At 42.7% G+C, this 16,552-nt stretch overlaps 1 protein-coding gene across 4 annotated transcripts in view; it reads right to left on the bottom strand.

Annotated features, from left to right (window-relative positions):
• TSPAN12 (tetraspanin 12) overlaps positions 1 to 15,964 on the bottom strand; it is a 47,618-nt gene extending 31,654 nt beyond the window's left edge. For 2 of the 4 annotated variants that reach the window (XM_031615299.2, XM_031615307.2), the window contains exons 1-4: positions 15,404 to 15,544; positions 14,863 to 14,999; positions 1,785 to 1,867; positions 1,035 to 1,170 (exon numbers count right to left, since the gene is read on the bottom strand). In XM_031615299.2, coding sequence (XP_031471159.1) covers positions 1,035 to 1,170; positions 1,785 to 1,867; positions 14,863 to 14,928 — 285 coding nt within the window. In that variant the 5' untranslated portion in view covers positions 14,929 to 14,999; positions 15,404 to 15,544. Of the gene's footprint in view, positions 1 to 1,034; positions 1,171 to 1,784; positions 1,868 to 14,862; positions 15,000 to 15,403; positions 15,545 to 15,767 lie in introns of those variants that run through there. The other 2 variants (XM_090137124.1, XM_090137131.1) reach the window with 2 other exon arrangements.
• Positions 15,965 to 16,552: the final 588 nt, after the last annotated feature.

The following is a 16,552-nucleotide window of genomic DNA, read 5'->3' as shown; positions in this document are numbered from 1 at the left end:
AAGCCCAACCCTATGTGAACAAGACTCCTGGATATTCACAATAATTGAATGAATTTACTAGTTCACTTCATCCCACACTGCAAAAACAACAGTCAAACCTGATAACACTTCTTTTACATCCACTGCTCAGAGCTACGCATTTCCACTAATCCTTATGTTAAAAGGCAAAGACCAGATCTGCAGAGAGCAAACAGCAAGATTTCATAGAAGGCCACAGGCACATGCAGACATTGATCTCAGTGTTGCCAAGGGCCTAAATGTTTTTAAAATCTAAATATTTAAAATATATTCAAGGGCTGTTTTTTTTATTTTTTTAAACAAACAAAAACTCAACCATTATCCTCAAAGTCACTGAATTCCAAATGAACTAAAAGGTATTTGATTCCCATTACAGTCAAAGCCTCATTCCAACAAGATTTTGCATAAGGCCTCGTACAGGAGAGGCTATTGTTAATTGGATGCTCTTGTCTCAGTCTCCAAACAAAAGAAAAAAACTGATTACTTGTAATTTAGTTTTGACTTTGCTCTCACAAGCAAATGCAAGTGCAAAATTTCACATCCAAGTAAAAGAATGCAGAAGTTCTGAATGCACTCACACTCAATTTTCATCAGGTACAAATACTATTCTTTTGCTTTATTCCTACAGTCAATTGTGAATGTAAAGTATAGTTTATCTAGCCATAACATTCAAGAGTGAGAAGGGTAGCATAAGGGTTTATTTCCAAGCACTCAGACTCATTTTCCTGTAATTAGTACTTAAGAGTGAGTTATTTTTCCCTTCAGCAGGTCCTCTACTAAATGAAGTAGAATTTTAAAAATGAAACATTGCTTGTCTTTCAGTCATAGAATAATTCCATCTAAGCAATAAATTCTTTCCCACTGTGTGCTTAGCAATTACAGTTCCTCACTGATATCATAACTCAACATGCTAATAAAAAATAATCAGTATTTATCTAGTGCCAGAGGAATAAAACTTTTCTTACATTATTGAAGTGAAGCAGAAGTTAGCTGTTGTTAGAGATTATGAAACATACCCAGACAAGGAGCAACAGATTTCTTTTCACTGTTCCACAGTAGCCCAACATTCCAACTAGGATAAGGAAACAGCAGACTGCAATCATGACTGGATGGACCACAGGAAAGTAAGTCAAAATGACAGCCTCCTCCACCCTGAAACCATTCAGAACCATAATCAAAATCGTATAATTACACAAAACCTATACAGTAGAAAAATGTAAGATAGCCATTAAAATGAAAAGCACAGATTGAAAGATGTGTAATTTCCAGTACCTTAAAAATTTAACAGAAATCTCTTCTATGTGGTTTTGAATTCAAATGCTGTATTCAAGTACCAGAAGGTAATGTGTAATCTGAAATCTCTTTGGGACAAAGGCAGTGTACCTGTCCAGCACTTGCAGAGGGTGCAGCACAGGGGTCCTGTTCCACAAACAGGGCACATAAACACTGCAGTAATAAAACTAACAGCATTCTTAAATCTCTGGACAGAATAAAGTATTTGAAACAAAAATGGTTACACGTTGGCAAATGGCCAAAATTGATCGCTGTTAAAAGAAAGGCACAGGAACAAACAAGATTAAATTCCGATCTCCCCCATCTCTAATTACAATCGATGCCAGAAAAGTTTACAAAAATACACCTTTCAACAAGACAATAATTACCTTAACTAAAAGTTTCTAGGAATCCTAATTAGGAAATGCACTATACAGAACAAACAACATACACTACAATCATTCACAGATTAATAGGTTTAAGGAAAGCTTTACCTTGTTTCTGCAGTTAAAGTGAGGACATTATTCAGGTAGTCTCTGATCCAAGCAGAAACGCCTAATACACTGATAGACATCAACTAGAAAGAAAAGATTAGAAAAGAAGGGTTATTTATCATGTATTTTAACAAGCTGCAGTATCATTTTTAGTTAAGTAAAAGATTAATCATCAATAACATCTCTCATACAATCATTTATCTATCAAGACAAAGTGTTGGACATCACAGTGTCCCCAAAATTGTACTTCTATATGCTTGAACTTGGCTTGTTGCCCACTTTTAAGCATCTACTGACAATGATGTTCTCTACCAGTATGGATAATTAATGCCTAGAATACCTTCTCTTACACCCTGTGAAGTAATGCCAGCGCTGGCTCAAGTCCTACCACTGCATGAGGTACAACAGAAACAAAAAGGGAGGACTTATGCTGCTAAAACCAGTGATTATTTCAGGGCTCAGAGATGACATCCATCTGTTTGTATAACACCATGAAGATGCCTTCGTGTAAAGCCAGTAAAGAATAAGTTGAAGCAACATTCAGGATAAAAGAGTACTGATAAGGAGAAGAGACAAATCCCGTGGTTAAATTTGTAAGAATCCAATTCTCTTGTTCAGATAAAGCCATAGTATGATCACTATGCCTTAGTCTCCTGAGCTGTAAAATGACAATACAGTTCACTGCTTTTGGCTTATATTGTAAAACCTGGGTCAGTTAAGAGTTCAGTGCCTGACTGTCATATTCTTGAGAGCCATAAAGCCACAACACATCATCAGCACTGCTCCTAAAGGGAAGACTGAATCTACCCAGAACAGTCACGATCTTGACAGCATTGAGTTTCTGTCAGACGATGCCATCGTGCACCCAGCACATTCTGAATCTACCAGTAGAGGGTCCTGCCTCTTATTTTTGTTCAGCAACCATACCTAGAGGATATGGTTGGAGCACACCCTGCCAACACTGTTGCTTGTATTCAGTTCTGAAAGCAGAAGTTCTGCTGGAAGACAACACAGCATTCTTCACCGGTTTTGTCCTTGTACTTTGCACTGGGTAATACTACCGCAGGTCTGTAAACAGCAGCTAAGTAAGTCAGTGCATCTTTCCTTCTGGAGGCGGGACACCACAGCAACATTTGTGTTTGCGAGCACCCTCTGGTCCTAAGAACACTGCATTTGCTCCTTCATGCACCAAACAGACAAAGCACTGCTCTCCAAATGGAGAGATGCTGCTGGGAACCCCTTAAAGGAAAGGAGGGATCCACTAAGCTTTTCTATAAAACTCAGCAAATATAGAGTTACTAATAATACTACTGTCTACTTTACAAACCATTTCAGAGAATTCTGCTTGTTTATTACACTCAAAGGAGAATCTGGACACAGAAGCCACAAATACCACTTTCACATTGGCACTTAAGTCTGAACAGTAGTAAGTCCTGAACAGGGACTGAACCTGGCAGACTCAAGATTTCACTGCCTAGCTGAGGGATGGAGATCTGAGCATGCTGGCTCTCCTTAATGCTGCCGTCAGGCATTGTATAGGTGAATGCTTGGAAACCTCAGCAGTGTGTTCATGTGGCCAAGAGGACCAATGGCATCCAGGCTTGTATCAGAAATAGTGTTGCCAGCAGGATCAGGGAGTGACCATCCCTCTGTATTCAGCCCTGGTGAGGCTGCACCTCGAGTACTGTGCTCAGTTTTGGGCCCCTCACTGTAAGAAAGACTCTGGGGCTCTGGAGCATGTTCAGAGAAGGGCAATGAAGCTGGTGAGGAGCACAAGTCTGATGAGAAGCAGCTGAGGGAGCTGGGATTGCTTAGTCTGGAGAGGAGGAGCCTCAGGGGTGACCTTATCACTCTATAACTACCTGAAGGGAGGCTGTGGTGAGGTGGGGGTCAGCCTCTTCTCCCACATAACTAGCAATAGGACTAGAAGGAACATTAGGAAATACTTCTCCGAGAGATTGGTCACATGCTGGAATGGGCTGCCCAGGGATGCGGTGGAGTCACTGTCCCTGGAGGAGTCTCCTCTGTTACCTTCAATGATTACAGCTAGCTTTCCACATGCCTTCAAACTTCCTTAACATTGCCATAAAGAACTAGCTAGCTGGCACAAGACTAATGAACAAGGAAAGTTCTTCTGTGTCCTTATCAGCTCTTTGCAATGCTTTGCCTTCGCCTGCAGCATGCTCACAGCAGACTACTTCTGCCTTGAATATTTCATGAGAAGTCCCACTTGCTACTGCACACTGCTTCATCCCACAATATGGAACCAATGCACGAAGTACAGGCACTGCCAGTGAGAACTCCAACTGCTCAGTGTGCTTCAAGCACAGTCAGGAAAGCTTGCTGCAAATCTACTACATAGATGTGCGTCAGGGCCCATTTCCTTTAAGCTTTGTAGAATCTATTTTGGTTGTTAAAACAGTAGGAGTAAAGAGCATTTTCTGTTCTGTTTAATTGATAATGCAGGAAGCTGCAAGAGGAGATAAATAATGACCATCATTCCCTTCTAGCTGAACTCCTAGATAACAACTACCTCCTTGGAAGAAAGCTACAAGCAAGTATTATACAAGCAATACAGATCATGTTTCTTACACAAAGAGAGGTAAGGAAGACCACAAGCATATAGCACACCTTCTTGTGGTTACAAAGCAGTAGAAAACGTTTTATACCCTCCCTAAGCCGCCTGCCAATACTTCCACAGAAAGATGAAATTAATTTGGTACAGCAATACCAGCCAAATTAAACTGTTGGATGTAAATTACACACAAGAAAATTTCTCCTGTAACCACAGCAGGAACTAGCTATAGGTCACCTCTCCTATGCTTGGAACAATCACTGCTTCTTCAGGCATTACTGACTTCAGCTACTCTTACAGTGCATGCATGGTATTAATGCTTTATCTAGTTCAGCATCACTCAAAATGCCTTACCACACTGCTACACTGATGTTACACATGCATTTCCTGACCAGCACCATTCTGCCAAACGGATACAGTCCACAAGACAGATCTTTGAGCCTTCTTCAAAGCAAGATACAAGTTGCCTTATTACTCTGAATAACTTGAAAGGCAGACTTCTTGAATACATTGGATTCACATCCATGAAAGTCAGTACCACTGTCAAATCGGGGAAGCAATTTGACATGGCTAAGAAACAACATGCAAATACTCAGGAAGCTTCTATTTAAATAAGGAGTCACGCCGTTGTGTAAACTATGAGAACACATAAAAGCAATTCAGCCACAGACATTACAAAAGGCGTGTTTTACTGCACATAATCCAGCAAGCGTTTGGTAGCCTGTAACTACAAGAAGGAAAAAAGCCACATCCTTTCTAATCAGCTAAGTCAGCCTCTGGGTAGGAAAACCATGCAGTATGAAAGGTGTGTTTGCAACACCAGGCTGCCCCACAGTACTGACTGATGTTGATGTTTAATTTAAGGACAAAAGCTTATCAAGCATTAGCTCATACTCATCAATTGACTTGACAGCTCACTTGCTCCACAGTCACAGGAGAATCACAACAGAAGCATGACATACATCCCCAAATTCCACAGCCTTCTATCGCGACTCAACATGCTGCCTCACAGCATGGATGCTGCCCTGTAAAGATGCTAAGCATCTTCAAGTGCCATCTGAAATTAACAAGGCTCAAAGCACCAACTACTTTTAAGCAACTAAGCCAGAGACAGATCTTCAGCTGAAAACACAGGGAATGCATGGACATTAGCAGTACAACTCAGCCTATGTGCTTAACACAAGGAGGAACAACACCACTGCCCTGAGCGAACACCCAAACCTACCAGAAATGACTAATTCTCTGCAACACTGCTTTCAAGGAATCATGGGCAGAGGCAAGGTCCTCATTATAGCTTTCGTTGGTTCATCTGGAGGCAGAACAAAAGGTGGCCTATAAAACTGGCAGCTGCTTCATAACTAATTTAGAAGCAAAATACAGACCAGTTAGAAAGTTGTAGCAAGCAATCAGATAAAAGGACAAAATTTTATAAGAAACAGAACTACCAAAATAATTTTCACCACATTAACAGCAGCTACATCATTTAATCAAAAAGTTCATCTGAGCTTCTCTGATGACAGCCAGCCTGCCATGCTGTAAACACAATACACAAGTAGGCAGTAAAACATTTTTATCTGTTGCAGCTGGCTGCACAGGTCACTAGGGGTTTCATTCTAAACCATCACAATATGTTACATAGCCATCAGCATGACACCAAAGGGTTTATGAAATTATCTGCTATCATATTCTATTTTAAATATATTTTCACCACGTAAACAAAGGTAATAAATTATATTTTAATATATGTGCAATATGAAGATCACACAATGAAATATTACATTTCCAAACCAGTTCATAGTCTAAAGTTTTCAAAGCTACTAAATGTTTCTCAGAAAACTCGAAGTACTACGAATAGTCATTTCCAGGCACAGTTTAAGTTACCTTTGAAAGTGTTCTACATCAGCTATGTATTAAAATTTATTATTCATTAAGTATATACTTTAATCCCTTATTGTAACTAACCTACTCGCAATTATCTTTAAGGTAATGCTGACATTGGAAAAAATCAATCTACATTTACAATTCATAAACAAACAGGAATTTCAGTCTTTTGGGGAGCAAGACACATTGCTGTAGCTATTTGCACACCTGTTTGCGTTCTCTCATCACTTTTTACATTCAAACATTCTAACACTGTAGTTTTTGCCAATGGAACTTGCTGTGCTCATTGGAGAGCAGGGTTTTTCTCTCACACTATTAAACCGGAGGAAAGGTTAAAATTATCTTCCTCAGTAAAAATCACAAGGTTCTTTGTATCAAAACAGATGGGGTAAACAACTTCAGGCCAAGCTCTGGGATCCGTACAAAACGCTGAACAGTGGCACTATAAAGAAATTTCCTTTGCAGAAAAAGATTTGCAGCTCCAAGGAAATTAATTCCCAGATATGGCAGCATTTGGCAAAAGAAGTCTTTTAATTTTAGTGAAGGAGCAATTCTTGAGAAATTTTTCCAGTTAGAATTGATTTTGGTAACCTGAGCTGTGATTTTTACCCGTGGGGGTGGGGAGGAATCGCTACAAGGTCAGAATATGTTGCAATGTTTTCACAGGATTTTCACAATTAAGTTCAATATTCAGATCCCTGGACAAACACAGATGATTCAGATCCCTGGACAAACAAGCAACCACATTTTTCAGGGAGGGAAGGGAGTAAGAGTAGAGGACAGAGGGACAAGAGGTCTCGTTTGTTTTCTGTATTACCTGGCAAAAGCATTGAAATGTTTACAGAAAGAATCATGGCCTATAAAACAGGAAAAAATCCCAATTCCCCACTAATGCACCTTTTATTTTAAGGATACGCCAACATTTAGTTTTAGCCAAGGTCCCTGCAGAGGGTTTTGCCTTGGTCCCCTCCTACTTACAAACAGCTGAAGCATGTGCTTATTTGCACTTTGAATGCAGGTTTGCTTGCACAGCTGCAGCTGTGAGTTAACAACCTGATCCAGGCTTGGCATGAGCTGGAACTTGCACACTTCGCAATGAGGCAACTGCTGGAGCACAGACAGCCTGCTAAAGGGTTGCTCTCCCAAGGAAAGCAAGCGAGCTCTCCAACAACTGACTGCATGAGGATCCTACAGCAGCATGGCAAAAAGAAATGTGAAATAGGAGCTCAAATATGCGAACAGATTTAGGCACAGTTAATCTAAAAGCAGGCTATTCCACCATCAAAACAATATGCCTTCACACGTATACAACACACTCTTAATTTTATTTCTGTAAGTGCTTGTTTCTGTTCATGGACAGCAGTCCATCTCTCTTGGGCAATCAATGTTTAAACTCAGAATATATAAACAGAAAACTAATATATGAATGACCATATGTATTTCCCACAATCCATAGGATCTGCTTATCAGTTGGTTGCAAGAACATCACTTAATTTCTTTGTTTTGTACACAAATACCCACCAGCCCAAGAATTACTCAAATGATCCTGTATTTTTTACTTCAATCACAGATTCCTATAACACTACCTGAAATTGAATTGTTCCTTATAACTTGGGAGCCCCCCAATGATTCCTGAATGTCCATAAAGAAACATTAACGCCATTTCTAACATTAGGGTGAAGTCTGGGAATATTTTTTCCTTTCCATCATCATGTCAAGCCACTCTCTTTTAAGGGACTGTATTGCTGAAACTCATCCACTAAGCTATTGTCAGTCTTCATGAGGAATGAGCCCTCTCACCTATGAAAACAGGTGGGATAAAAGGTTACTCAGAGGCAGATACAAAGTTGACCAGCAGCTGAACTCTGCTTTGCTTTACTTCGTTAGAACACAGACTGGTAATGTATTGTTCTGGTGGCACTTCTACCAAACTCCAGACCTTAGAAACACTCCTGGGCCATCAAAATCCAGTCTCTCCCTGGCCTACATTCATCACCTTTTACCCACTCAACTTCCTTCACTGTCCCTCACTTCAAACATGTTTCTTACTGCTCTTCCCCTAAGTAGAAAAGCTCAGATAGCAGCTGATGAAAAACAAAAAAAGCAGTTTAAAAAAAGAAATTTATCTATATGAGTATCTCCTCAAATTTCTTTAGTGCCCTTTCCAGAGACAGCACTTGACTTCTCTTTGATTTATATTTGTATAGCACCTTAAAGAGAACTTTGACGTATGCTTCTGTGCGCTCCCAGAATCTGTGGATGTTATATAAATAATACAGCCCAAAGACACCAAAAAGTAAAAGATTTCTCAAAGACCAACATTAAAAGCATTTCTGTTCCTTTAGAACTCCTCCTATAGCTTGCTCTGCCATTAAAAGACACCAAACTCCCACAGAAGTGGGAGTTATTCTTGAATGGCCTTCTAGGTATTTTCTTTACGTAAGAATGCTAAGAAAATCAGGTTTCAGTTACCATGTCTACGGAGCGGTCCCTAAAAGCAGACCATAATTGTCCAGCATGAACACCATATTTACACTGGTAAACACAAGTACCCAGCTGGGCAGTGTTCATTTCAATGGATATTATTAGTCACATAAATTCTTTGAAAATGTGATCCTTAGTCTATTCACTCCAAGCATCTTCAGATGCCACTGGCAGGAGAGGCAGTTGGACGGCAGCAGAAACACAACCCATACTCAGAATCTGGATCCGAAGAAGGGAAGATAGAACAATGTCTTTGTTGTGTCACAGTAAATGCAAAACATAAAGTAAAAATAATTACAAGGTTGAACACATACATTTGAGGTTGGAAAAAGATACATTTGAGGTTAGAAAAGAAGGACACAATACCTCTGCTTTCAATTATTTTTAATGCTTCAATGCACAGCGTTAATATTCCCTTGCTATATTTTCTCAGGTGAAACACATAACCAAAACTAGATAATACAAGTGTGCAAAATATTTGCATTAAAGGGAAAACTAACTGAAAGCTTGCTTCTTTTTCATGTTATCTGATTTCTGGTTCACAAGCACAAATTCAAGGTAGATGTAAAGCGATTCACATTGTCAGCCAGGAGGGCTGACTGGCTGCAATCACATAGCCTAAATTAGATGGTACTGCTACATAGTAGGAGCTAGCAGCATGAAGGAAAGTTCAGGCACGGTTCAACAGAAACAGCATTTCCTCAGGCAGATAAACCTCATGGGGTGAAGAACATGGCAACATTTGACTCTGCTTGACACCCAGTGACACTGTGAATCACCTGCTAAAGAGAAGCCTACCACTATGATACAGACACCCACAGCTTACAACCCTGATTTGCCCAAGCCATGGTCACTCTCAATTACAATGAACACAACAGCAGCCGCTCCTTCTTGCCACGCACACTCACCAAAGAAAAAAAAAGTTTTCTCAAGATAGAAAGTCCATACAGACTTCTTCCTGCATTTCAGATATATTTGGCTTTTTTAAAATATGAGAAAACATGAGAAATTTGACAAAACAATTGTGCTGCTTTTATTAACATTTAGTAGTATTACCTAGTTCACCAATTCAGACTATACTTTTTCAAAGGAACCTGTGTGTCTGAGCTACCAAGAAGTATAACAAGTCCGTACCTCTCCAAGCTGTTGCTTTGCTTAATCTTCTACTACTTTAGACAGTCAGGACACTGAATTTTTCCAGTACTCAGCTCTGTTTTCTATTTCCTGTTCTAGCACAACCACGAAGGCCACTGCCCATAGATCTCCAGTGTTAACTGGCTGCCCATTTTCTGTGACTGATGCCTGCATTTGATGCCAAGCTAAGGTCTCTCCACCTTAAAGGACTGCAAAGAAAGCCGAAGGGGGAAGAAACTGTAGCAAAGTCCAGAACAACTGGCATTATTACAAACCATGGTGAGGAGGATTTACAACAGGACAAGTTATGAAGCTCTCAAAACAAACAAGGATGCTCACATTAAATCCATAACTGCTACTAAGCTGGAACGGTGTCAGGAGTTTGCTGATCTAGGAAAGCCCCAGAAGCACAGACCTTTATAGTCTCATAGAATGCATAAAACATATTTGTAGAACTATTAAATCTTTCCAAACAAACTGAAATCTCAGTAAAAACTAAATCTCACACACATTATCTAGAAATAAAGACTAGTACTGTCTCTAAAAACTGAAAACTAAGAAGCAGTAGCAGCCTGGCTTCTCTCAAGCACAAGAAAGATAATTTGCTTAAGTAAAAAGTCTTGACTAAAAAATGCTAAACAGTGCATTTCTGGAGATACTAATATGCTGCAAATAGCAATGTTACAAAAACAAGACATCTGGAGAAATCAAGTTGCATCTGTTAGTCTAAATTCCTTGGAGTGATGCTCTTTTACACATGCAGATGACAGAAGAATCAAACCCAATGTTAAATGCAGGCTTCAGTTTGAAGGATATTCCTGCCCAAAGTGCTATTAAAAAAAAAAATCAACCCAATGATTCAAATGTCTTGAAAAAGACATTTTGCAGTCAGATGCATGATTCAGCTGACCTTAGGATCATCTTCCAGAAGAATCATAGATCTACTACCACATTCAATCACTTAACCAACAATAATTAGAACACTGACAACATTTTTATTTCCACTTCAGAAGAAAATGCCTACTGCAAGTCACAGCTTAGGAAATACCAATCTATTCACATCCAGACAACACTCCTTTCATCCCACTCACGTACACATGTATCACCCTGTTGACTCTTCCAAATCACTGCTCATTAGGTAAACCCTACAAAAAGCACTTTTTCCAAATATAAAGCATGCAGTTGTACACCAGTAAGTTACACTCTGGAGAAGCTACAAGTGTCACAGCACAGCGACTGATAAAGTTCTTTTGCTTCACTGCTTGTAGAGGGATTTGACAGTAACCAAATTATGAAGACACCAGCCATCCACACAGCAGTCATTCACACAGAAAGATTTTCTGCAAGACTGATGATCAGACTAGTCAATTTTATTATGCATTAACACGTCCTCAAGGAGCTATACGTGCACTTGTCTGCCCTTACCAGACTGGCAAAATAAAAGCTGGAATCCCTTGCGCAAGTGCTGCACCAGTTGCACACAGGACACATTTGAAAGTTACTCTAAACATTTTCTCCTCAGAGGCAGATACTCAGACTGCGCCAGACACAGCAGCTACAGGGTGTCTTACAGCTTTTTTCAGGGTTTCAAATGTTAGAGGTCAATGTAGCTGAGTCTCTATTTTCTTCTTGGGAGAGAAGCCTGTTTGCACAATACGTGGCTGGACTGGCCACTGCACAACACCAGAAAGAAACAAGGAGAGAAGGTCACCGTATTCTGGTTAGGACCCTTCATCAAGCCATGATTTCAAAAAGTCAACACACGCTGTTTGTATGTCTTCAATGTTTTCAGCCAGAGACTGATAAGCAACACAGCAAACAGACACAGTAATAACAACTGCTTGCTGTTTGGAGGCCATAGCCCTTTTGAAGGAATGAAGCAGGAGTTGTTGTAAAACCCTCCAAGAACAAGTTTAAGGACTATAACATAAATGTTCCCAAAATTGTGAACTCTCTGCACACCCCAGAAACACACATAGCTCTCTCATCCATTTTAAGCATGCTGCTATTGTGTTTATCTGTTAAGGCAGAGCATAATACCACACTCATAGCTCAGGAGGAATGCAGCTGCATTTCCAGGAGCTGATCTAATCTAAACTCCCTGCCATCCAGTCCATAGTCTGAGCTGGTATTTATCAAACTAAATGCTAACATAAGCAACATTACAAGCTAAAGCTTTCCAAATGGAAGACTGGTGGTGAAGAGAAACAGCTCTCACCCACACACAGGCAAGTAAGCACCTGCTGCCCGCAGAACTTTTCCATGAGAATTTTTTGCCCAGCGGGGTCATACTCTTATGCTCAGAAAAGTCAGTGGTAGCACTCCCACTGACCCCAATGGAAGAAAATTCAGCTCTGATAGAGAAAGAGATACGAGACGTTTCACTACAATAAGCAATGAGTAGCAGATTTGTATTTAGTTGTCAAATACACATCCAAACAAGATCAGATAGAAAGCAGAAAGAGGTTTTTAAATGCACATGCCTCCAAAGAATCTGATTTAACTGTAATTGCCCACCTACCATTCATCCTATTTCTCACTACACAATTATGGCAATCACTTTTCGTTTGTTTGTTTTATTCTGTGTCAAACAGTTGCATACAATTACTTTTTCAAATTCAGGGAACAAGCTCCAAACAGACTGGCCAATTTTTCTCTTTAGTTCTAACACCTTTAATTCTATACACATTACAGAAAACGGCTTTATTCTACTAAACATCTGTAATGCAAGTTACCTGCTGATACTGGCATTTACTATTCAAGTACATATTCACATCTTTTTACACACATTTTGTGAATACAGATCTTGCTTAGCTGCTTGGAGCTGCTTACCATCAGATATGAAGATTAAATTTAGATATTTTTCACATTGTTGTCTTGAAGATGATTATGAAAAGTTGCTGTTTTCTTCTCTAGGACTTCTTGTCATATTGATATAGACTCAAAAGATCCCCTTTCCTATATGATTATGAAAGAAAAAAAGAAGTCACACTTCCTATTCAGCAGTGACCTGAGACATCATTATTCAAAAGGCAAACAAAAAAAAAAATCTAAAGAATGAGAAATTATTTCTAGCCAGATGCTTTTAAGAAAATATTGAATGATGAATTACAGATGGACAAGGCTAACAGCAGCACACTATGGATGCAGTTGCTGTTAGTCCACTGCCAAGCTGCAAAGTGCTCTGCAGCTCTGTGCCTTAGCTCCACAACAGAAAAACACAAGAACAAAACAATGAAAAGCTGGAAGGAGCAATCTGACTTGGAATATGGAACAGAATTTAATTCAAGCAAAGAGGGCAAACACTTAAATCTCCCAAGCAAGCCAGCATGCACCCTCCCACACAAGTACACCTACATGCATCTCCCATCTCCACATCTGCTTGTTTCTCTCTACACCTGTTCCCTGCTCACTGCCTCTTCATTAGTCCAACTTCAGCCTCCTTACATGTATGACATTCATCAATCCTTGATCTCCCTAGAGAGATGTGATGCAATGCACCAGTCCCCTCCAAAGATACAGGCAAACTTCCCTACATAAGGAGCGCCACTCAGGAGGAGAAAAGGAGCACTCAGCTTAAGCACCAAGGCCCTCACCACCAAAGAATGGGGGCACTACCTTGTGAGGTTATCACCTAGGGACCACACGAATGACTGCTTTTGCCTATAAAGATGCCCCTAAATACTAAGTCTGAAGAAACATGATAAGCACAGAGCAGGGAGTGAAAGAGAGAAAAGTGGAGTAAGCTTAAGGATACAGGATGCTTTTGGGGGTGAGTTAAGGGCGTGAATGAAAACTGACAAGGACTGCTCAAGGAAGCAATTTGGAACCAAGATGAAGGTAATGAGAATGCATACTGGAGGACAGGATGTTCCCAGTCACATGGATGTACATTCACTCAACTCTAGCAGCATATGCCTAAAAATCAGGAATAGGACCCAGGCAGCCCTCACTCGACGAAATATAAGTTCTAAGATTTTGTATGATATCCAGTGAAAAACATGCATAATGTGATAAATAACTACACATTATTAAAAAAAAAAAAAAATGGAGACAATTTCCTCATCTTCTGTTTATAGGACTTTAGTCCTACATTTGCTGGAAGAATGAAATACTTATGTTTCACCTCTGCCAAACACAAAACTTTCAATAGCGTCTTATTTTGCCCAAATGCACTCTAATAATTCTCTCATTCATATTCTGCTCTCCACGTAATTTTCAGTAATCTTCATTTTTACTTCAGTATAAAATACACTTGGTGTTAGCCTATGTATGCTGCCTGAATCACACAATCAGGCAGCACCTCTCAAATCAGTACTTGCCAATGGGTGTGGAACATCATGCCTCTTACTGGTTCTTTTTCCTATACTTAGCCAGCACAAATCTCAACTATGTGGGTGAAGCAGGCTTCATTTGGTGTGAGTGTGATTTGTGAGAAATCTGCATTGTACAGTTTGTGTGGAGACGTGAAAAGTTGAGGAGCCAGAGCTGATCACACCTACTTCATGCTTGAGAGCTGGAAGCCCTACTGCTGTAATTACAGCTTTGACTGAAATGCTGAAAGCAAAAGAAAGAAATCACTCCAAGTCCTGTCTGCCAGCTTGGATCCAGTCCCCAAAAGCACAACGATGAGCTGGATAAGGCCCCCACAGGGCAGCTCAGTGCTCTGAGAGCTGAGTTCAGTCCGGGTCACGGGATGCTCTGACGCTCACTCACACAGTGAGGAAGCCACGACACCCCCGAGTATTTCCCTCTCTGCACACACGCGTGCATTACGGGTGCACACGTGCATTTATAAGACGAAGCCAGCACCACACTAATTTCACTCACAGCAAGTTTCCAAATGCTTTTCTTTAAGGCGTGTCACGACGAGCCCCGCCTGCCCAGGGGCGCGCATCAGAGACACCCACGGGCCGCTTTCCCTCCCCGGTTCCCGCAGCCCCCGACGCAGAGGCACCACCGGGGCCGTGCCGCGCGCCGCGGCCGCCGCTTGCTCGGACTCACCCAGAAGAGGAGGTTGAGGGCGTAGAGCAGGCAGCGCAGGCACCTCACCGAGTCCTCCCTGGCCATGGCGAGCCCCCGCGGGAGACAGCCCCATTCCCTCACCACATCCTCGCTGCCGAGGCCGGGCAGCCAGCGCTCTGCGGGGAAAGGCAGATAGGGCCGGGGCAGCCCGGTGAGCCGCGCGTCGAGGCGCAGGTGGCGGCGCGGCTCCCTCCGCCCAGCCCGACCCCTCACCGCCCAGCCTGACCCGGCCCGGCCCGTTCGCGCGGAGCGGCGGCGGCTCCGTAGAGGCAGGGCCGGCTCACGGCCGCGGGCAGCGCTTCCCCTCCGCCCGCCGCTCTCGGAGACAGCGTTTAAAATTAACAGCTGGGATCGCCCTGAAAGGCGACAACCCGCGCGGTGCCCCGGGCTGCCCCGCGGGACCGGCGGCGCTGAAAGAGCGAGGCGGGCGCCGGCCCCCTCCCCGCCCGGGAGGGACGCGCTGTCCCGGGGAGGGCGGGCGGGCGGGCGAGGACAGCGGCGCTCAGCGCCTCTCACTCACTTGCTCCGGCGAGGACTCATCGGGGCCGGGCAGCGCAGCACCGAGCCGCGGCGCCCATCCACGCCGGGCGCTGACGGAAAGCTCCCGGCGGCCGCCCCCCGCCGCTCCGTCCCCTCCCGCAGCGCTCCGCCGAGCCCGGCGGCGGCCAGCGCCACCGCGCATGCGCGCCCGCCCGTTCCTGCGCCCGCAGGGTCCTAGCGCCGCCGCCGGCTGCGGACCGCTTGGGGAGCGCGGCCGGAGGCTCTGAGAGCGGGCCGGGCTGCGGGTGGGGGTTCCTCAGGCTCAGGAGTGCTGTGCGTCCATATGCAAGGGCAGCAGAGGACAAACTGAGCTGACACCGAGCGTACGCGCTGTGGAAACCTACCTGGGGCCAGAATGGAAGCGGCAGTTCGGAGCGCGTCCAAATTTCCGTGGGAAAGAGCTTGGGTTTCTCTCGGCAGATTGCTGCCCGCCTGGGTGGCTTTGGCTCTCGGGCTGCCAGAAGGTGCGCTCACAAAATGCCCTCCCTTCTGGCTGGCCCTTGCTGGAAGCCCAAATTTGCCAGGCCTGGGGCTGCCTCCCTTCTTCAGGGGAAAGGAGAGATTTTGAGCAATTGCCTTAGGAGAGCTGAAACACACCAAAACCTCCTCCTGTGGTATTTTGGCCCAGAGTGGCAGATCCACTCAAAAAACAGCTGCAGCTTTTTTTCCCGTAGGGTTTTTTTTGTTTTGTTTTGTTTTGTTTTTATTTTCATTATTTTATTTGGTTTGGGTTTTTTTGTATGCTTTAACAGACAAGATTTCAGCACTGTTACGTCAGAAATGAAACTTTGCTGAAATCAAACCCAAATGTAACCCGGGTTTTTTTGCAGCCCGGTGCCCCTTCCCCATCCCCATGCAGCAGAAAGCTCTCTGGGCTGAGAAGGGAGAACCAGCCTTGGCACGGCTCTTGTGCTTCTCCAGTGGTTATAAAGATACTGCCTTAATGTTAACGATCCCAGTAGCCATCTGAATCACAACACTCAGATTCTGTGGAGTAAAGGAGTAAAGCAGCAAATTTAGAAATGCAGCAGTGTTGAAGATAACTTTTGCCTGAAGTTTTCAGGCAAAACTGCTACTGATTGGTTCCATTATCTCTGTAGTATTTACAGATCCCACAGCTAAGCTGGAA

This window comes from Phasianus colchicus, chromosome 1, assembly GCF_987193195.1.
Source record: "Phasianus colchicus chromosome 1, bPhaCol1.hap1.1, whole genome shotgun sequence".
Taxonomy (NCBI): domain Eukaryota; kingdom Metazoa; phylum Chordata; class Aves; order Galliformes; family Phasianidae; genus Phasianus; species Phasianus colchicus.
Note: the sequence above shows the minus strand (reverse complement) of the source record. Positions and strands in the feature narration are given on the sequence as shown.